Source organism: Peromyscus leucopus, chromosome 11 (genome assembly GCF_004664715.2).
Source record: "Peromyscus leucopus breed LL Stock chromosome 11, UCI_PerLeu_2.1, whole genome shotgun sequence".
Classification (NCBI taxonomy): Eukaryota; Metazoa; Chordata; class Mammalia; order Rodentia; family Cricetidae; genus Peromyscus; species Peromyscus leucopus.
Window position 1 is genome coordinate 56,203,379 of NC_051072.1, and position 22,746 is coordinate 56,226,124.

General features: G+C 37.8%; 1 protein-coding gene across 2 annotated transcripts in view; it reads left to right on the top strand.

Moving 5' to 3' along the window:
• The window catches only part of Homer1 (homer scaffold protein 1), a 113,346-nt gene that overhangs the window by 28,133 nt on the left and 62,467 nt on the right, over positions 1 to 22,746 (top strand). For both annotated transcript variants that reach the window (XM_028892802.2, XM_028892803.2), the window contains exon 2: positions 16,764 to 16,920. In XM_028892802.2, the coding sequence (XP_028748635.1) occupies positions 16,764 to 16,920 (157 nt within the window). The remainder of the gene's footprint in view (positions 1 to 16,763; positions 16,921 to 22,746) is intronic.

The window sequence follows — 22,746 nt, forward strand, 5'->3', positions numbered from 1 at the left end:
TGCAATGGCAATTGAATTTTGAAAGAATGATTTTACTTCTGCAACAGAATAGAAAGATAAGTAAGTAAAAACAGTAGTGTTATCCTATTGAGATTTTTTATATGTTGATCTTTGAAATGAAAAATGGAATACTTAGTCCAAAGTGTCCCATATCTGCTTCAGCCACTGGTTGGATTTCATGACACGTCTGAAAGGTATAACATGACAGGAGGAATATGCATTTTCCGACTAAAAAAGCTTTACATATGTGGTGATGTTTTCTGATTTTTCCCATCACTATTTTTCCTACTTTGATTTTATCTCTTCCTGGCAAAGACACCAAGAGTTTACACTTCCTGCATTTATTGAATACCACCCCCTCCCCCTGAGCAAGGCATATAGATTTGGTACCAGCAGTGAACTCAGGTTTCAGTATATGGCTCTAAGACCAGACTGTATGTGAATGTTGGTGATACAATGTGTCCAGCTAATTATATACCCTCTTCATCCTTAAGTATCTTATCTTCAAATGGGGGATAATAGTAACTATTCATAAAGGTTGAGAAGATTATTGCAAATAGTGCTCAGAATCATGTATGTTCAAGTAGCAAACACTGGAAATTGTTCATTGTGACCAAAGAATTTACCACATCTTGTAAACGTAGACTTTTGTCTTCCGTTTCAGAGCAGCATATTTAAATGTTTTAGTTTGCATTATCTGATTTGTGACTTCCTCTGGCATTAATGATTGAAGTTATTGAACAGTTTCTTGTTTGCATCTTTATTTATAAGATGAGTATATAATGCAAGATTCCACTTAATTCCAACTGCAAAGGTTAAAACTATCAAGGTCTTCCTGTAACTATTAGCCATTTGGTTCAATATCTGGTATTTAAGCCATTCAGTTTTCATATATTCGATCTTTGACCTTTACTACACAGAATTGGTTTCTACAGAAAATTTTGGTATTTTTTAAACCAATACTACAAAATTGGAGAGTTGAAAGTAGAGTGTTGTCTGGGTGTAGTGTCACACACTTGTAATTCTAGTACTTAGGAGGTAGAGGCAAAATGGTGGGAAGTTCAAGATCATCTTCAGTAACCCTGGAACATGGCAGCTTACTAGTGGCTACATACATGATGGAGTTTATGAGCCCAGTCTTATGCAGGTACCCACAGATAGCTGCTGTGATTGCATGAATGCAATGGCAACGTCATCCAAAAGACATTTGTAGCATCTCTTCTCCGCCCCCGAGCTCTTGACATTCCTTCCACTTCCTCTTCCACAGTGTTCCCTGACTCTGGTGGATCAGCACTCAACAGTTACTGTTTCTTCACTAACTACTGCCCCATGGAAAAAGAAGCTGCAATACTGACCCTTCAGGCACGATGTACCCCTGGTGCAGTAGTGGCGTGGCCGTGGTTGGGGGTAACCAACTATGTTCTTTTTTAATTTGAGGCCTGCTCCACAACAGGAATTAATGTCTGGCACTGCAAACCTGGTCAGAAGTCCATGGTTAGCAGTCATAGGCTTTAAGATGAAACCTGCTGATGTTCTGCTAAGCAGACATGTTACCAAACTGTCTTCTAAGTATTCTTGTTTATAATCACAAACTAGTACTGTTCTCAGCCTTGGTCAGAGAAGCTTCTTTTTCTTCTCCAGCAGCTTTCATGGCCCTTCCGTGATGATGAAAATTAACCAGCAGGAATGAAGTTTTATTTCTCTGTCCTGCAGCCTAAGGGTGTGACATCTTCAGCAATAGGGTCATACCACTCAGTTCTAGTTGGCAGTCAGGTACAGTGTCATACAATACAATACAATAGCCTGCGTTGTTTTGGGGGTCTCTGGGTCCTTGGCCAACCACTCATGGGGAGATATTCTACACTTGGCACTGGGACTTTTGTTTAATAATATATGGCTTCTGGGAGCATCATCCATCTGTGCAGGATAATTAAATCCATAATCTTAATTTTTTTTTTACTAGCTTACAGAATAGTAGGTTTCCATGTGGCTTTTCATACATCTTTAGATTAGCCCCCTTACACACACACACACACACACACATACACACACACACACTCCCTCCCTCCCTCCCTCCCTCCTTCCCTCCCTCCCTTCTTTCCCCAAGCTCATCCCTACTTAAAACTTTTCAAATTAGTATTCCCTACTTTGCTTTCATATCCCTGTATTCTTCTATTTTCCTGTTTAATTCCCCACCATGGCTCCTTTCTGGAGCTTTCTTTTATTAAGTATAGGGTCTTGTTTGTAACCTTAGGATGGCCTTGAATATGCAGGGGGCTACCTCAAGCCCTTTGAGTGCTGGGCTTATAGGCCTGTGCTCCCGTGCCCACCTAAGAACTAAAAATCTTAATTTAGTGAATGCATCTTACCTATTCTATTCTATATGGATAAAGAACTTAGGTTTCCAAAAAATTTGAATAGTTTGCATGCCATTAAATAAACACTTCATAATTCTGCATCTGATAATTCAGTCAACTACGGATTAAACGTATTTGAAAAAAAGTCTATACTGAACATGTATAGACTTTCTTGTTCCCTAAATAATTCAGAATGATAACTATATAACATTTATATTATGTTTGATTTATATTCTATATTATAAGAAGTCTAGAGGTAAAGTGTCCGTGAGGGATGTCTTGGGGGCTGGATGCAAATACTATACCACTTTATATACAGGACTTCGAATTTTTCACCCATGAAGGTCCTGGGGTCAATCTTCTATGGATACAGAGAGACAACTTTAATAGCAGAAGAATGAATGCATTTAGGATACTAGAAATAGCATGATGTCGTTTTTAAAGAAGTATTTCAGTGTGGGTTATAAATTCTGTAGACTTTGTGTACTTCACCATCTTCTATACCCTTTATGGTGAAACAGTCTTTAAAATGCTGCAGTGTACGGTTGTTGTAGCATGCTGTGATGTCGTGCTGTTGCTCATAGCACCTTCATCGTTTAATTACGCCTTCCTCATTTAATAATTTACTTTTCTCAAGTGTTCCAAAAGAACACTGGACTGAGACTTAAGAGTTCTTTTTGAATAATTTTGTCACAAGGTAAAATTTAAGCCTAGATATCACTACTTTATTTAGTCTCCAGAGTATGGCTTTTATGGATCTAAAAATAACTTTTTTAAATGGTTGAATGAGATAACTTCAATTAGGGTTTGGATGATATTCATTTAAATGTTCTAGAGTGCCTGCCAGGCACAAAGGCTTTAGTAGAATTGATGCTTTTCCTTATAAATTGGTTAAACAAGTATCTGCACTTAGTTAGGTCATCCTCGTCTACACTGTGTTCACTTGAGAGCTAGTCTGGAAACCCTCTCTGGTTTTCGATGATCGCCTTGCTTGCTTTCTTGTTAGGTGGATGGTGTTCTTACTGGTTGGGGCCTCTCTTAGGGTGAGTTTGCAGGTTTACAGTAAGCCACATAAGCAGCCATAGACCTCTTGCTGGGCAGGGCAGCACTAGCTTTGTTATACACCAGGAATATAATTCTGAGCTGACAAGATTGATGGGAAGGGCTTGCAGCAATGGAGATTTGGGGCAGTTTCTTTTGGAAAGAAGGAAGTGTTTAATAGATAAGAGTGTCTCCACGTCTCTATTTTCTTGATGAATCTAATAACCCTAGAGCTATAGTATTTTTAACTGGGACTAATTTTAAAAGTTAAGACATTTCAAATTCTGTCAAGTCTAAAATGTCTTTGTTTGTGTGTATATGTGTGTGTGTGTGTGTGATCACAAAGACAGCATTCCTAGTTGTGTTTTTAAACACTGATGAATAAATTGGATTGAAATTGTTTGCTGAAGCTTTTTTTTATATAGAAAAAAATGAGATGAGTCCAATTACTTGTGTTCTCACCACCAAGAAATCTTAAGCATTTTCATGTGTAATATTTTATTCACTTACTAAGTATGCCTGATATATTGAAATTTAAGTTGCTGGGGGTACAGTAATTAAAATCCTTTTCCTTGAGCGAGAGAAAGGAATTATGATTTTTTTAAATATAGATACTAGGCACATCTTCACTGAGAGGGTAACATCTTAGCAAAGACCTGGGCGAGAGAGACATAGGAAGATGCTGGAAGGATCTGAGGGGAAAGGGCACTTTAAGCAAAGTCCTTTTGGTAGGTGGGTGGTGGTGGGGGTATGTATGTGTGTGTATTGAAGGACTGAGCTGGTGTGTCTAAGATGTCAAGAGGGCCACTGTTACTGAAGCAAAAGAGAACAAAGGGCACGTGAAGTTGAAGGTGTGGTGGTTGGAATGAGAATGCTCCTCATAGGCTCATATGTGTGAATGTTTGGAGTTGTTCGGGAAGGCCTGGGAGATGTGGCCTTGTTGGAGGAGACGTCATTTGTGGTGGTCTCTGAGGTTTCAAAAGCTGATTCCAGGTCTAGTCTTGGCTCTCTCTGCCTGCTTCTTGTGAATCTGATGTAAGCTCTTAGCTATTGTTCCAGCGCCACGCCTGCCTGCCTGGCTACTGCCATGCTTCCCACCATGATGATCATGGACTAACTCTCTGAAACTGTAAACCATCCCCAATTAAATGTTTACTTTTACAAGTTGCCTTCATTGTGATATCTCTTTATAGCAATAGAACAATAACTAAAACAAAGTAGGAGCTGGAGCCACATCCAGTGGGGTTCTTCCTCCTATCAGCATATGAGATTTACCTTGGAAACTTAAAAACCATTCACTGGTGCTGTGCTGAAGGGAGACTGGTTTCTGTTGTGAAATAGTAGCAAAACATCACTAGGCTACATTAAGGAAGGAGATATTGAAGCTGATGGAGAGTTTGGAGGAATTGTCTCCCATCTCTGGTTTTCTTATTTTAAAACCACTATGTATTAGGGAATTTCCCAGACATAGAAAAGTAACTACTAACTCTTTTTCAGTAGCCATCTGAATGTTACCATATTTGCTGACTTTATTTTGTCCCTTCCCCTGACCCTTTTTCTCTAGAATATTTTAATGCTAGATTGGTTTTTACAAGGATCATTCTGGTTTCTGGGCTAAGAAAAATAAGAGACAGGCAAGACTTTAAATATATACTTTAAATATAAACTTTTTTTTTTTTTGGTCATGCAGACACATACTGTATCCACTCATTTATGAACTACTTTCTTTAATTATATTGAACATTTTATATCATTGACTACTCTGCAACTTCATTTTTTTATTAAAAGATTTATTTATTTATTTATTTATTTATTTATTTATTTATTTATTTATTATGTATACAGAAGAGGGCGCTAGATCTCATTTCAGATGGTTGTGAGCCACCGTGTGGTTGCTGGGAATTGAACTCAGGACCTCTGGAAGAGCAGTCGGTGCTTTTAACCTCTGAGCCATCTCTCCAGCCCGCAACTTCATTTTTTATAGTTAAATACTATTCCACTAGAATGTACTCTAATTTGTTCTTAAATTATGGAACATTTTAACTCATACCCTTTTGTATTAAGCTGTGGTGATAGACCCTGCCTTAGTTAGGGTTTCTATTGCTGTAATAAAATACCATGGCCTAAAGCAACTTGGGGAGGAAAGAGTTTATTTTATGTGAGAGCTGGGCAGGAACCTGGAGGCAAGAAATGAAGCAGAGGCTGTAGAGGAAATGCTGCTTAAAGGCTTGCTCTTAATTCTGTGATCAGCTTGATTGCTTATAGCACACAGGATCACCAGCCCAGGAGGCACCACCCACAGTGAGCTGAGCCTTCCCACATCAATCATCCATCAAGAAAATCTTGATGTCTGGTGGACATTTTTTCAACTGAGGTTTCTTTTCTTAAATGACTCTAACTTGTGTCAAGTTGTCGTAAAACTAACCCCCAAAGACCTCTTAGATAGGTCTTTGCATATCTCTGTGATTAGTTACATAAGGTAAATTGCTTGAATAAAGTTGCTTTGTCAAAGGGTGCATACAGAAATCTAAAGACTTTGAAATGTATGTCAAATAATTTCCAGAAAGACTCTCCATCCACTGACTGCTTCTGAAAGTGCCCTTTCCCTTAACTCTCACTAACATTGAATTTTGTCGGGTTGTTTGTTTTTAAATCCTGTTTTGATAGGTAAAAAGGTAACTCACGGCTTCATTTGCAGTTCTTCGATTTCTAATGAGACAGACTTGAGTTCTCCCTTATTTACATTAAAAATAATTATTCAAAGCAGTTGCTGGCTGTGTGACTTTAAGTCACTTAGGACCTTTGTTTTTATCTTGTACACCTTCATAGGCTACTCATGAATATTAAAGCATTTTTTAAATTGGGGGTTTTAAACTTTTTGACCATGGTATATAGTTTTTTGTAACCAAAAGTTTCATAGAACAACACATACCCCCTTATCAAGTCTGAATTGTTTTGAGAGTTTATATTCATATTCTTTTTTATAAATGCTTGACTGACCATTATTGATCACAACCTTCTGGTTGTGTCTTGGAGTTTGTGAAACACTGTTCTAAGTTATATGCTGCTGGGTCTTTTATCTGTTTTAATCACTCCAGTACCTCAGAAAGTCAGCTTCCCTTTAGGGCTAATAAACCACTTCCAGTAGAGCTGAATAGGGAGAAGGTCCCAGACCTACCTTGCTGTAGTCCCATAGCAAATGCTAAATACATTTGAGTCTCTATGATGTTGTACTGACTGAACCATTCACGTAACTGTTGGGAGATGTAGCTAATGTATTTGAGCAGAAATAGCACATTACAGGAGTTATATATGCAGACTTCATAACTGAGAAACATTATTTATAAAAGAATTTCATTTGTGATTTTTGTTACTTTAAAATATAACAAAAGTGATAGACAACACTTGGTTTTAATGTAGCCCCCTTTAAACAGAGAAGAAGAATGAGAGCTGGGTAATAATAGGAAGTGGGAAGTTAAGGATGTGTGACTGCCTTACACAGAGTACCAGATGTTCACTGATGGAATAGTGGTGGCTATTATTTGAAAACTACTTGGTAGTATCCCTAACCAGTAGTCCAACAGTGTCTTAACTCTTGTTGTGTAGGTTAAGTATGTTTTGCCTAAAATAATTTTTTATACTGAATAGTGTGAACATTTTAAATGACGAAGGTAAAAACAAGGCATTTGCTACTGTTCCACATTGAAAAAAATTAGAGGAATGTTACAAAGTTCATTATATAAAAATAAAAACTGTGTTTTATATTGAAGAAACAACTTACCTTTGGGAAAAGAGCAGAGTATATCTGTTGTGTCTACCCTATATTGTACTGGTTCTCAACCTGTAGATCATGACCCCTTTGGGAGTGGTGTATCAGATGTCCTGCATATCAGATATATTTACATTATTATTCAGAACAGTAGCAGAATTACAGCTAGAGAGTAACAATGAACTAATTTTTATGGTTAAGAGGTCACCATAACATGAGGACTGTCTTAAGGATTGAAGCATTAGGAAGGTTGAGAACCACTGCTACATTGTTTTTTAAACGGATGCCACCAAATTAAAAAAATAAGCAACTCAGCCCTACTCTGGTGAGTGTTGATCTTAATTACTGTCTTTGTAATAAATATAGTTAATACTGGATATATGAAATATTCCCATATATATGGTCTGAGGTTATTTTAGATTCTGAAGTTTAAAATAGGAGTCTAAACAAACTTAGAAATGCGTAGAGAAGTCCTCTGGCCCAAATGGCCCATAAATACATAAAGATCTATTTAGTCTCACTGTCATCAGGAACATGCAAACTTAAAGCAGCTTTGAAATGCCAATTTATGTCCATCAAGTTGGCAAAGATTAAAGATGTTTCTTGGACATTACCAAATGTTGGAAGAGTGCAATATGGATCAACCAGAGTTTAAATTGGAACAAGTGCTGTGAAGAGTAATTTGGATGTCTGCTATAGTGCATATGTTATGCCAGGAATTCTGCTTCTGGTGTGATATGTACACAAGAAAACATAGGGAAGCATTGTTCATAATAGTGAAAAAATTGGAGCAACCTGTATGTCTTATTAGTAAGGAAATGGCTACATACAGTATTGTCCAGTACAGCATTCTAGTACAGCTAGATATATGATGTGAGTTATGTCATTTTAATTTACTTTTGAAGTTCAAAACAAAACCAATTTCGGTGTATTGAGACAATACATTAAACATGTAATTAGTGTAGAAACAAAAATATGAATTTTGGAATCTATTATGTGCTTTTAGTGCACATTTCTACTCAGCTGTTAAGTATTCAATTGGAAGTACTTCATCTGAATTTAAATTTCATGAAATTTATTGTTGGAGAAAATTCCCATACCAAGGTTGTTCCTTAACATTTTTTTTCCAGTAACTGAAATGAATATCAGAGTTTAAACTTCTTCACCTCAGCAGTACTATTCTTGAAGTGCTCAGTAGTAATGTGGGTGTGTGTATGCATAACACTTGTCTGTGTCTCCACTGATCAATTTAATATAGTTGAGAATTATCTTGTTCTTTGACAATGCTTTTAGACCTTAAATGACCTTTTAATGTTTCAGTCATTTTTAAAGTTTAAAGAACTGGATCTCTACTGAGAAATCCTCAGTTTTCCGTAGTGCATACTGTTAGTTCTCTGAATTTAGCTTTATTTAGAGGAAATCATTAGGCTAGAAAAGAATATGTAAAGTATAATAAAACTGATAATACCAATTTTATACCTAACTCTAAATGTTAGAACTCCTGTTGCATTTTAAACCATGGCATTTTAATTATGTTTCTAAGCAGAGAGGATTTGAAATCAATGGAGAAGCCGAGATGTCAGTTGGCAGTACCACGTTTTAAGTCTTTATATGCCCCTCTTGTATAGCAAGGCCATGGTATAATTTTGTATTCGCCACATAGTAACTTGCAGGTTTTATAATGCGCCACCTGCTGTGTGTTTGGTTCGTCACTAGATGGAGTTCTAACAGTGTAACTGTGTGTTGGGTAGGCATTGGTAGAATTGCTCTCAAAGTAGACTTTTTTTTTTTTTTTTAATAAAGTGTTTCTTAAAGAAGCAAACCACAGTTAAACACATAACATAGTAATAAAAGTTCTGTTGTAGTACTTTTTTCTTGGTTTGTACAAGAAACACCAAACATTTTTGTCAAGATTTTTGTTAGGTGTGTTGGGGTAGGGGAGGGAAAGGAATTGAGATTTAGTCCTATAGATAAGCAGTTTATATTACGAATTTGGAAAGATAAATCTTTCTTGTGCTGCTGCTTGACTGAGGCATGCAGCCTCAGTGGTACCCAGTCGGCTCTTCAGACCTCCGAGGAAGTTAATAGCACATTAGATAGCATCTGTCTACTCCTTGATGTCCCCTGTCTTGTTCTGAGTTCTCATCTCACCGAGTGCCACTCTTCTTCTCTTGCCACATGAGATAAAGTCCAAACTAGAAATTGTGTTGTGTTTTGTTATTTTACTCTAATCAAGGGAGGCATTTTTGTCAGGGGTTGGGTGTACCTTCTGTATTTCAGTCCTGCTTTTAGGCAGGTTTAAATGTCTGCTCCTTTACTCTTTTTTCCTCTGTGAATAATAGAAATGCTTTTGTGTCAGATACTCCTAAGTCCATCGAATTCTAAGGTACTAAAAATTGCCATTCACTGGCTCTTTGGTAGTCTTTGAAAATGTTCCCTAAAGCATCCTTTTCTCAAGTTACATAAATGCAACTTTTCCACGATGATATTTTAAATCTCTGTGATAGAACATCAACTGGGAGTAGACTGTGGCAACATTCCATACCTTTCTTCTTCCTCCCCACTAATCTCAGTGCAAGTAGAACTTCAGCTCCTGAGGGGCACTACAATTTTAAACAGGACCCCCCAAATTGTGTGTGCTGTGGGGTGGTTAAGAAGATAACGAACAACTATTTGTCTGTAGCTAGCTAGGCTGGAGTTGTGCAGGAGCAGTAACCACAGTGGGGCAGCAAGGGAAACAAGTTACTGTAGCTCCTTTAGACCGTCACCTCTCCTGTTCCTAGTTGTGGGGTATTTTAAGTAGCAACTGCTTCACTTAGGAAACCTGTTTTATCACAGTATAAGCCTGCAGGTAGGCTGACTCATTTCTTTGGTGACATAATCAAGAAACTAGATTCTGTGATTTTCTCTGTATTATTAACTAAGAACGTTGCCCTTATGTTCAGTTGTGTCTTCCTTACAGTGTTAGGGTGGCTTCTTCTGATAGAGTTGTTTTGTGCAGTGTTTAAGACAAGATTCTTTGTTATGTGTTATCTACTGGTGAGTATTCTAGAAACCTCCAGCAATCTTCTGAGTTATTTCATTGACCAGAATCATTGCTTCATTGCTTCAAAGATCCATTTATAGACCAACTTCTGGCAAGAATGGAATTGTAGAGGCAGATGGTATCTGAGGTTTGTCAGGGAGGAGCTGGAAGGATAATGGGTGGATAGTCAGCCAACAAGGTCTTAATGGCCAAATTCTCAAAGGAAAGTATTATCAACTGTATTCCCAATGACTCGACCACTTTCTTTTGAAAAATAAAGTAGAAAGGGAGTTATTTGAAGTTAAATCTTCCTTATATGTAGACGAATTTCTAAACAGTCTTATTAAATAAGAAACACAGAGCCAAATACAGAGGTGCAAGCCATGGAGATCAGAGCAATAGCCGCCAACTAACCGTAACTAACTTAGCTCACCACCTCACCGTAGGTTCCCAAGAGAGCTTCTTCCTGTCTCACCTGCGCCTTTATTGCCTTCCTGTTCAGTCTTCTCATTGGCTCCAAGCCCAGCCACATCACTTCCTCGTCACTGCCTGTCTATACAGACCTCCAGGTCTCTATGGTTGGTACTGGGTTTAAAGACTCAAGGGTCACCACGTTTGGCTGTGTCCTTGGCCACACAGAGACTCTGCCTGCCATGTGATCGTATTAAGGGCGTGTGCCACCACCGCCTGACTTCTATTTATGGCTTGCTATGACCTCTGATCTCCAGGCAAACTTTATTAACATACAAATAAAATCTCACATTTCCACACAGATAAAATATCACCACATTTATATCTTTGCTAAAGTGTCCACTAATACTTAGCTATCTGAAAAGAATGTTTGTAATGCAGGCATTAAAGGTGGGCTAAGAAACATCGTCTCTCTTCAGTTGATTATGTTTATAGGGCCCATACTTTTGTACTTCCTTGGAACAAAGCTTGATTGAGTAGTTACAATATTTGCCACAGTATAGACTGCAATGCTCGTCTTAAACAGCATTACCATCGATTCTTTTTAAAATCAAGGCTATTCAGATGACAAATGTGAGCTTTTTTTCTAAATCTGAAATGTCAGTAGCCCCTGGAAAGTGCTGTTTGTTTCATTCAGTTTTTAAATGCTCGTTTTTTATTACACAGATGTTTGAGATCTAGATATAATAAATTGTCAACGCTAGTGAATTTGAATAAGGCTTGTTTTTTTTTGTAATAGAATTCTGATTTTTTTTAAACTTTTTCCCCTCAGTTATTTTCCATTTGCGAGTTCCCATGTCTGTATTTAAAGTTGTAGACTCTATCACTGAAGATAGTACGGTAACAGAATTTTAGCTCTGTAACGATATATAGAATTTTAGAATTATTTTCATCCCAGTTTTCTAAAATAATTTAGTGAACCAACAGAAAAACACCCTGTAAGCTGTTCTTATTAATATACGTATAATATATACAGTGCTTCCAACCACTTACTATCTGGTTACAGATGTGTAAGAAATTATCAAGAACCCTAGGCATATATCTATGATTGGCATTTTGTGTATGTGTGTGAATCTGTGTGTGCATATATAGTTTTGTTTTTCTAAACTAGTTGAAAACATTTCATGAGTCTGTTGCTACCTAATTTGAGGTTGATATTTCTTAGAGCGATTACTTTGAGTGTTCTTAACAATGCTCTACTTAAGAAATAATACTGTAGTCATTATTAAGAAACCCTCAATTTTGGATTGTCTGTAAATGTACATATTTTCTAGTGACCATTACTACATAAGTGTAGCATCAGTAGCAATGTCAAATATCAAGACCAATTTTCAGTGAGGTAATATATACCTCAGTTTGTGGCTTAATTTTTATAGTGTGTGTATAAATACAAGCCCTAGCATGTAGAGGAGATCAGAGATGAAATAATTGTCTATGTACTGGATTATTTAAAGTTATATGAATTTCTTTATTGCAGAATTGTTAGAATCTTTATTCCTCATAGGTACATGATAAATACTTTAGAATTGGATATGACACAATGTTTGCAAAACATATTTTAAAATGGAACTCTTGTTTCTCAGCTTCATAAAATAGTTAGAAAAACACTGTTTGATTCCATTAGTATTTTTGTGAATTATCATGAAGCAAGTAAAATGATGAACTTTTACCAAGAACAAATACTGTGTTTATCGCTTGGACACTTGTCAGTCTGAGATATGTCTATCTCAAGATGAGACATAATATTTTGGTTATATTCACTCTACTGCTTTTTCTACAGCTTTTCTCTAAAGAAACTTATTAACATGCATAGTGTTGAAACATATTTTGAATTGCATGGCTGTAAGACTGATGATTTCCCTAAACTTTTCATTCCACATGGTTTTCTCTTCTGAGGTCTAAACAAATGTTGCTTTTCTAACCTCACATGCCGATTTTTTTGGTCAAGATGGAGTGTTACTTCTCATCTTCCAGTCTCAAATCCCGTGTTCTGTTTACTACCCTAACAGTCCCCCAAAATAGAAATCCAGGAAACTGGGGTTCCTCCTTCATCAGGCTTCATATCACACCATTGACATTTTGGGATAGATAAGTCTTCCTATCCTGTACCTGTTGTAGGTGTTTAATAACACCCTGTTGTCCTTTACATAGCAATGGCACACTCTCCCCTCCCCACCCCACCCCCAGTTTCAAGGACTGAACCTAAAGCTGTATTCATTTCCTGCCTGATAGGCAAGCTTAATGCTGCCACCTTTATCTTTCTAACCTGCACAGTTATTTCCTGCCTGATTTCACTTGCTTCCAGCAGAGACCCCCTCAAAAACAAGCTTTTTTCTATTTCTTCATTCTTGTATCTTGTATACTCACTAAAATTCTTATTTTATTTAATTAAAAAAAAAAACCCAAAAAACTGTGGGTATGGTTGTTTTGAATCACACAAGAGCATGCCTGAGGAGACCAGAGACGATGTCAGAAACCCTGGATCTTGAGTTACAGGTGGTTATGATCCGCCACGTGGGTGCTGGGAATCGAGCCCCATCTTCTGGAAGAGCAGCCAGTGCTCTCCCAGTCTCTCCAGCCCTCTCACTGAAGTTCTTGCTAAGCACACAGTGTCCTGTGCCTTCCTCCCAACTGGGCCGTGATTGCTCTCTTCTCAAGAACCCTCATTTGATTACTTTTCAGATAATCAATCTATCATGCGGAAGAGTATTTCATTTTAAAAGTATCTCTGTCCCAGCTACACCTCCAGCCTCCAGCCCAGTTCTGGGCATGTAATAGATTTTTTGAATCTTGTGTTCGAATGCTATGTCAGATGTAGTGGTCTCATTAGTGACTGTTATTTCCCTAGTCTTCAGCTTCCAGAAATCTTAAATTCAGCTTTAATTAAGAAGTCATTTGTTCCGCCGGGCGGTGGTGGCTCACGCCTTTAATCCCAGCACTCGGGAGGCAGAGCCAGGTGGATCTCTGTGAGTTCGAGGCCAGCCTGGGCTACCAAGTGAGTTCCAGGAAAGGCGCAAAGCTACACAGAGAAACCCTGTCTCGAAAAACCAAAAAAAAAAAAAAAAAAAAAAAAAAAGAAGTCATTTGTTCATAGCATTGAACAGGGCATGTACTTAGTTGATATTCACATGTCATTTGTTTTTGAGATAACTAGTTAGCAGATTACTGAGGGAATTCATGTAAATTGAGGAAGCTAATGTGTGGAGAGTCTTTATTTAAGACATTGTATTTCCAGTAAGTATAGGTTTGTCCGTTTATAGAACGCTTGATGGGACAATATCATTAGTTTAACTACTCAGTTTCTTAGAAAAATGTTTATTAGAACACATTTCTATAATCACTGGTCTGGACTGTAAATTTTCTCCTTTCAGTTGTAAACAACAAAAGATCCAGTCAATAGGGTAGTTGCAGCACACACCTTTGATCCCAGCACTTGGGAGGCAGAGGCAGGTGGATCTCTGAGTTCAAGGACAGCCTGGTCTACAGAGATCCAGGACAGGGACCAAAACTACACAGAGAAGAAACCTTGTCTCAAAAAACCAAAAAAAAAAAAAAAAAAAAACAAAAAACAAATAAGTCATCTTGTAAGGCCAGCTTCCCTATGAACGAAGGACTGAACTGCAGAAGAGGGAATGAGTAAGACCACACCAGTTCAGAATTCTCCATGCACCGCCTTTCCAGACCAGCACGTCAAGGGAATCCATCTAACAGCAGTTACACTTTCTTTTTCAGAGACTGGCACAAATGTTTTACTCCTTAAAAAAAAAAAGAGCTTTAATAAAAGCGAGGACCTGGTATTATTTCCAGAAATAAAACTGAGCGAGAGGCAGCTTCCCTGCAGGGAAGGGACCTTTCTTATCAACAGTAGGTGCTGACGTGGACAGAGGGGAGACATGCTGCCCTGTCCAGGAGGCTTCAGAGCAGTTTGTCACAGACCAGATCTGCTGTCACTGCTGTGTTCGTTCTTTGTCTTGTTTTTCTTTTTCCTAGACTCTGTTTTTTTTTTTTTTTTTGTTTTTTGAGACAGGGTTTCTCTGTGTAGCTTTGCGCCTTTCCTGGAACTCACTCTGTAGCCCAGGCTGGCCTCGAACTCACAGAGATCCGCCTGCCTCTGCCTCCCAAGTGCTGGGATTAAAGGCGTGCGCCACCACCGCCCAGCAACTCTGTTTTCTTAAACTTACACTTTAGAAAAATGCTTTCAATTTTTAAAAATAAAATCTGATTTATTTAGATTTAAATATTAAATATTCCCAGTTAAAAGGTTAGCATTCCGAGCCAGGCATGGTGCCTTTCCCCCTGTAATCTCAGTACTCAGGAGGCTAGGGCAGCAGGATCTTGAGTTCAAGGGTAGCCTGGGCTCCATAGCAAGACTTTCTCTCTACATAATAAATAAATAATGTTTGAACCAAGGGAGGAAATAGCAAAGACAGCCTGGTGAGTGTTGTTTCCAAAACAGGTTTACTAAAGCCTTGGACACTTTGGACTGTAGGACTCCTGTTTGCAGATTGCCTGTGCCTTCTTTTCCACCTTGTAATATTGTTTTGAGTATTGATTAGTTTTTGTTCTTACTATTTGTAAAAACTTCTTGTACATTTTAAAGATTTGATTTAAGAAAGTATTGTCTATGGTTTTGAGCACCTCCTCCATATACTTTTCAGTATAGCTCATGAAAGGATAGTTTGAATGAAATCTTTCAGCTATTACAGAATGATGTATTTGTAAGTGCATAAAATGTTAGAGACAGGGTAAAATAGAAGGATTCTTTTATTTTTATAATCTATTCTATACTATATCCTGTTTGTCATAACACCTGTAAAGGTTCTAGGAATAGTTAACTAACAAACACTGAACCTTTGCTCCTAGGGAATATAATATGTTCCTATTAAGTCTCTGATCACATGTTTATAAACCAGTTAGTACATAACATTGTTTCATGTGCATTTCTTTCATTTCAGTGTTTTAACTTATTTATTTATAGACATGATCTCATTATGTTTGCAGCTCAGTTTGGCCTTGAACTTACAAGATACCCTGTCTCTGCTTTCCAAATGCTAGGATTGTAGGTATGCTGCACTACACCCAGTTAATATGTGATTCCATGTACTATTATCACTGTTTTAACATTGAACATGTGACCAATTATAGTATGACTTGTGCCTGAATCAATCTTATCTAACACACATTTTTCTTCATAAGGCACATTAACTTTGCATCTATGAGTATATAACACTTAGGAACACTTCAGCATTATGCTGAGAGGCCATTTTAAGCAGTGAAAGCATCTATAATAGCACAGCAGTGCAAAAACCGTGGTGCTAAACAGACCACTAAAAAGACACCTGCTTGTATAGTCTGAGTGCTAAAGCAAGGCAGAGGTATTGTCTTGTTCATCCCAAGGTAGAAAAGTTCATGTTAGGCAACTCACATTTTTCCACCCACACAGCTCTGTAAGACAGGGGAAAAAAGTCACAGGTACTTACTTGAAAGTCTATTAGTTTGGTTTTCTATTACTGTGATAAAACAATAACCAAAAGCTTGAGGGAGAAAATGATTTATTTGGCTTACCGCTTCCAGTCCATTATTGAGGAAAGCCAAGGCAGGAACTCAAGCAGAATTCACAGAGGAAGACTGCTTCCTGGCTTGCCCAGCTTGCTTTCTTATACAATGCAGGACCACCCGTCTGGAGGTGGCACAGCCAACAGTGGGCCGAGCTCCCCTCCCCCCCATCCATCACTAGTCAAGAAAATTCCTCAGAGACATGGCCAAAGGCCATTCTGATGCATGCAGCTCCTCAGTTTAGGTTCTCTCTTCCCAGGTGACTCTAGTGTGTGTCAAGTTGGCAAAAACCCACACAGAGTTACTGATGACTTTTAGTGAGTAGCTGAATTCACGTGTATGTACAGAATCTCTGAGTGGCAAGAATTGGCTATAGTTGTTTTAAAGAAGCTTAGAATGGAGTACTTCCACTATTCATATTGGAAAGAAAACTTATTTGTGGGTATGTGTAAGTTTCTAGTAATGCAGTCACCGTTACCATTTTGTGTCCTCTTGTCTAATGAAATGAAACTGTTTTCAGTAGTTTTTTTCTTCCCTCCCTCAGGGAACAGCCTATCTTCAGCACTCGAGCTCATGTCTTCCAGATTGACCCAAACACAAAGAAGAACTGGGTCCCCACCAGCAAGCATGCAGTCACTGTGTCTTACTTTTATGACAGCACAAGAAATGTGTACAGGATAATCAGTTTAGACGGCTCAAAGGTAAGTCACGGTTACTAAGTAATCTCATTCTCTTGCTTTGGTCAACATAGAACTTCAAGTTCATTCACATTTTTATTTCCATTAAAATACTCCTTTTTGAATTATTAAAGCTTAACTTGAAGAAACAAAAAGTGATCATTCTTAGAGTAGCAACATTTTTTTTTTTTTGCTCATCAGGTTTTTTTTTTTTTGATTTAACTAACTCCTTATTATATTGAGTTTTATAAGGAAATATATTCTTCAGACTTATGGTGGATAAGTTTATTTAATGAGCATTCCTTGTGTCTCTGTTTTGTATCGATGTTAAATGATAAGAAAATACTGGTGAACAGTGAATTTCCCTATTAGTCACTTTTTCATTGTTATAACAATACCAGGTGTTGGCTACTTGTGGAGAAAAAGATTTATTTGTCTTAGAGGTTTGAAGGCTAAGAATCCAAAGGGGATAGATAGCCCTAGCTTAGTGATGGCTTCTCCTTGGTTGCAGTGCTGAATGATTTGATAATGGTGACTGACTTAAAGATGAGCAAGTGATTACATCTTGAGCCACGGTTGAGCTGAATGGGGCCAGACATTCTCCCTTTATGATAGCCCATTCAGAAGAATTGAAGTTTTTAAGAATTACTTTCCTGGAGCACATTCCCAATGACCTGATGATGACCTACCTCTAGATAGAACACTTGAATGTTCTACAATACTGCCTTTAAATCACAAAATTCTTGGGGCGTGGGGTTTGGGGCTAAGGATCTGGGTTTGGGTTCCAACACCCATACAGAGAGGCTCATAACCATCTGTAACTAGTTCTAGAGGATCTGACACCCCTTTCTGACCTCTGCAGGCACCAGGCACATACATGGTGTATATACATGCAAGCAGGCAAAATACTCATAAACATTAAATTAAGTAAATTTAAAACAACAGCAACAAAGACCCTTTAGGAGAACACAGTTAATACATAACTAACCCTTACAATTTCTGTACCCTTAAATCATGAACCCTGCCAACTTCAAAGCTAAAGTAACTGAAGTGTAAGACAGAAATCTTAAAGTTTTGCTTTTAAGAGAGGCAGATGATGTAATATTTATGGTCAAGGACAATTGGGCTCCACCCTCAACTCTGTCAATTACTGTTTTGACTTTGAAGAAAATGCTTTCCGGGGCACCCTTTTTCTCAAATCAGTGTAAATAGTTGTAAAGATTAAATAAGTTAATATCGGTAGAACACACTTTGTGCTTGGTGGGTAGTATGCTGTTCAGAAAGGAGAAAATCTTTTATTTATTACCAGTGAATTTTATATAACTAACTTATATTCCAAAGATCAGATTCTGAGGTTTCCTTCCTTCAAGCTTTCTTGAAGGTATGAGGCCTTTCTAACTTTTCATCAGTTCAGTGTGCAAGTTAGGAACACAGAAGAGAGCCAAAGCACCTCATTGGGATTTTCAAATCATGTGACCTTACACAAGGTATTTAACTTGTGTGCATCTGTTTTCTCACATGTAAAAAAGATCTTAACAACTGTGCATGCACTATTACACCAGAGTATTGCTGTAAAGAATAAATACATTTTAAAAAGCATAATGTGCAGCAGTGTGTTGACTCTAGGTGAAGGTGCTTGTCACCTAGCCTGACAGCCCTGGGGCCCACACAGTGGAAGGAGAGAACAGACTCCCACAGGTTGTCCCCTGGCCTACAGGGCATGCATGTGCACATACACATAATATAAACACATTTTACAGTAGCAACAACAAAAAAGTACAATTGTGCTACATATACTTATTATTAATATTACTAGACTAATAATTTTACATATGACCTAGTATGGTTTGAAGGCTAAAAGATCATTTAATTTAATGCTAAACTTGTAGTCTGCTTTTTCTTTATGTTCATTCCTTGTCTTTTTAACTATCTTATAGGGAAGGCTAGAGGTGTAGCATGCATAAAGCCTTGATAGTGTCCATCACCACTGCTACCACAATGAAAAGAAAGAAGACAGGCAGGGATAATAGATTTATTTCAGGAGTGGACCTTGTGTCTCTAGATTATAGGACCTCAGGGCTATATATACCTTGTGTCTTACATATGTGATTAACTGGTGTTTCTCCGAATAATTAGTTTTCTTTTCACTTTCACGTGAATGACTTAAAAGATGATAATAGCTAATTTCTGTGAAGTGTTATTTAATGAAGGGTAACTGCTCATAACTGTTTGGTTTAGTGAAGTACAACAGATATTAAATATTATCTCTGACTTTAGACTGTTAATTTATTTTCCCTACTTGAACTTTCAGTTTCTGTAATCTCTTGTATCATTTGACCTAAACTGCCAGGATAATGAACTTTTATTAGCTGGGTTAAAAGGGTTAAATGGAAAGAAAGGTCAGCGGAAGTAGTCCGTGTCCAGGAAGAAAAGCCACACTGAAATACTTCGGTGCACTTCAGTTTTCCCAAGTCTTTCTGCTGTCTCATCTCCATCTCTGTTTTATGATTGCCTTAAGAAGCCCAGAGTACCATAAGTAGGAAATGTTCCTTTATTCTTTCTTTGTGCTTGAACTATACACATGAGGAAGTTTGTTTGTTTTTTTTTTCTTTTGCTTTTTGAGACAGGCTCTCACTATTTAGCTCTGACTGGCCTGGAACTCAGAAGTTCTCCTTTCTCTGCCTCCCAAATGCTGGAATGAAAGGTGTGTAGCAATGTCATATTGCTTTTGTTTTCTGGTCATGATATAAAGACTCTAGCTTGGCCTAGCCAGGTTCAAAGCATTCCTGATTTGAAACGAGACACATTTCCACCTCTTCACCTTAGACAAAAACTCTAGGTTTGAGAGTTGTTTATTTTAAATCACTAATTTTTTCTTTTTAAAAAAAAAATCTTAATTCTATAAAAAAACAAAACAAAACAAAAAAACCACACCTTTAATCTCAGCACTTGGGAGGCAGAGACCAACAGCTCTCTAAATTCGCTGCCAACCTGGTCTACAGAGTGAGTTCCAAGACAGCCAGGACTACACAGAGAAACCCTGTCTCAAAAAACCAGAAAATTTTCTTAGTTGTGTTCTAGTCAAAAAAATCTAAGATACAGATTTTCAAGCATAGGATTATTTAAAGCTTTTCTTCCGTGATTCAAGGACTAATTATACAGAAACGAGGAAAGGTTCAGAATGGAGATTAGAATGGACCTCTTTAACAAGACACAATGAAGTTAATTTGAAATGGTTGAAATGAACCCTAGTGTCCACCAGCACATTGGTCAGTATTTCTTGTTGCTTATTAAATGTGTTATCACCCCACCTTTTAGAGTTAGTGGGGTCTGATGCCAAAATGCCCTTTTGGTCTTGGTTAATACTTAGGTCCCTCTTTAAATGTTCCTTGGAGAACACTGAAGGACCACCAAATCTAGAACAGTGCTTGCTGGACTTCATTTGCTTGCCTTTGCTCTCTGTCGTATCCTTTTAGGGACTTCACAGCTATTTGAATGATCTGAAATTCCATTGTTAGCTATTTCTTTGCTCTAACCAACTCTTATAGAATGAAATCCATAACTGCATTGCCTCTGTTACTGTTGTGTCTCAAATTTCTAGAACTGTGCTTGTTAGCTAATAGGTACTCAGAGAACAACAAACAAATCAATGATCTTTGGTTGTTTGTTTATAGTCTTCTTTTGAGTTAGTCCTTCTAAAATCTTTTTAGATTATTTTATTTTATATGGATGAGTGTTTTGACTGCATGTATGTGTGTGCACCGTGTGCTTGCCTGGTGCCTGCAGAGGACTGAAGAAAGCATCAGATGCCTGTAACTGGAGTTATAGGTGGTTGTAAGCTACCATGTAGGTGCTAAGCATCAAAATCGGATCCTCTGCAAGATCAACAAATGCTCTAAACTGCTCACCCACTTCTCCAGCCCCTCAACTTTTACTTGACAACTGCTCCACAAGTTAAAATAATTGTTAGCATGTTTTACATACCTAAAAGGGTATGTGAGTGGAAGCTGTTTTGAACTAAATGGTGAGGATGCTTTATAAATATCAATGGAGAAATTGATCAAGTACAAAGATAAAGCTCTCATATAACAATAGATAACATCTGTTTCCTGTGAGAAAGGAGGGAGCCAGTTTCCATTGTGCCATCTTCCTTTTCTTTAGTGGGACGTGTATGTCCATGTGTCCTTGTTAAAGCTCTATCAGGTCCCGATAGCGCATAAACATTTACATTTGTAGTGGGTCACTTGGTAAACAAATAGACATTTTTTCAGAAAATGCTGGATTCCCATTGCCCATTTACTAGTTTGCTAGATGACAACTTCAGATTTGACAACATAAATGTTTTTATTTTTTTATTTTTCTTCCGAGACAGGGTTTCTCTGTGTAGCTTTGAGCCTTTCCTGGAGCTCACTTGGTAGCCCAGGCTGGCCTCGAACTCACAGAGATCCACCTGGCTCTGCCTCCCGAGTGCTGGGATTAAAGGCGTGCGCCACCAACACCCGGCAAATGTTTTTATTATTGGTGCAATTATATTTCTTAATTTTAGGGATACTAGACTACCCAACTATAAATGACCCTTTCCTTTCCAGCGCTGGCAGGAAACATGGGTTAATATGTTATAATACCTGAAACATGTTAAGATCTCCAGAGTTAATCTTTATTAACATGCTAAATGCTGTGTCTTCTAAGAAATTACATGTGAAATAGAAATGATATTGCCACCAATCTATTATTTTATAAGAAAAGTGAAAATACTTCTTAGGAGTTTGTTTTTTCTTTGAGTAGAGAAAAGGCCTGCTGGGTGATTGAAAGTCTTTTTTTTTTTTTTTTTTTTTTTTTTGGTATGAAAATATATTTTGTGTAATATCAAAGTCATTTGTATTCATTCATACCTTATTTATTTTTTATTTAAGTTTATTTTATATATGTAGGTGTTTTGCCTGCATGCCTGCCAGTGCACCACATTCATGCTGGTTGCTTGGAAAGTCAAATAGAAGGTGTCAGGTCCCCCGGAACTAGAGTTACAGACAGCTGTGAGCTGCTATGTAAGTGCTAGTAATTGAACCCAGGTCTTTTGGAAGAATAGCCAGTTCTCTTAACCCTCTTAACCACTGAGATAGTTCTCCAGTCCCTCATACATTTAGTTTTTGAAAGATTCTGTTAAGACTAAAGCCTATTTGTTTCCAGAGAATAGCATCTAAGATTAATAAATATTGATCCTCAACATTCAAAGGGAAGAAGCTGACCACATTCAAACCCGTTCGAAGGCTCAGTGGTTGAGCACTTGCCTTGTATGTGCCAGGTCCTGAGTTTGATGACCGTTCTACCAAAAAGGGACAGTAACTCTAAAACCAAGATAAAAGCAACTGCTAACATTTGTCCATTGTCAATTTGTGAAAAAACAGTAGGTTTACAAGGTACATCTTTGGGAGCTTGGGTACTCTCTCAGTCAGTAAAGTGCTTACTTGTGCAGACATGAGGATCTGTTCTATCCCCAGCACCCATGTCAAAAGCTGAACTATGTGGTAATGCTTGTAATCTTAGCACTGGGGAGGGGAGACAGGTGAATTCCTCGGCCTTGGTAGCCAGCCAGCTTAACCTAATCAGCAAGCCTCAGGTCCTAGTGGGAGACCTCAAAAACCAAGTTGGACAGCTTTTGAAGAACAACATCTGAGGTTGTCTAGTGTGCACAGGCGTGCGCATACCTACACACACACACACACACACACACACACACACACACACACACCTTTGAAGTTTTTTTGATCATTAAAAATATATCTATAGTTGTACTAGTTACATGTTTCTACATTGCCACAACTACAACTATCTTTATTTAACTTTGTGGGT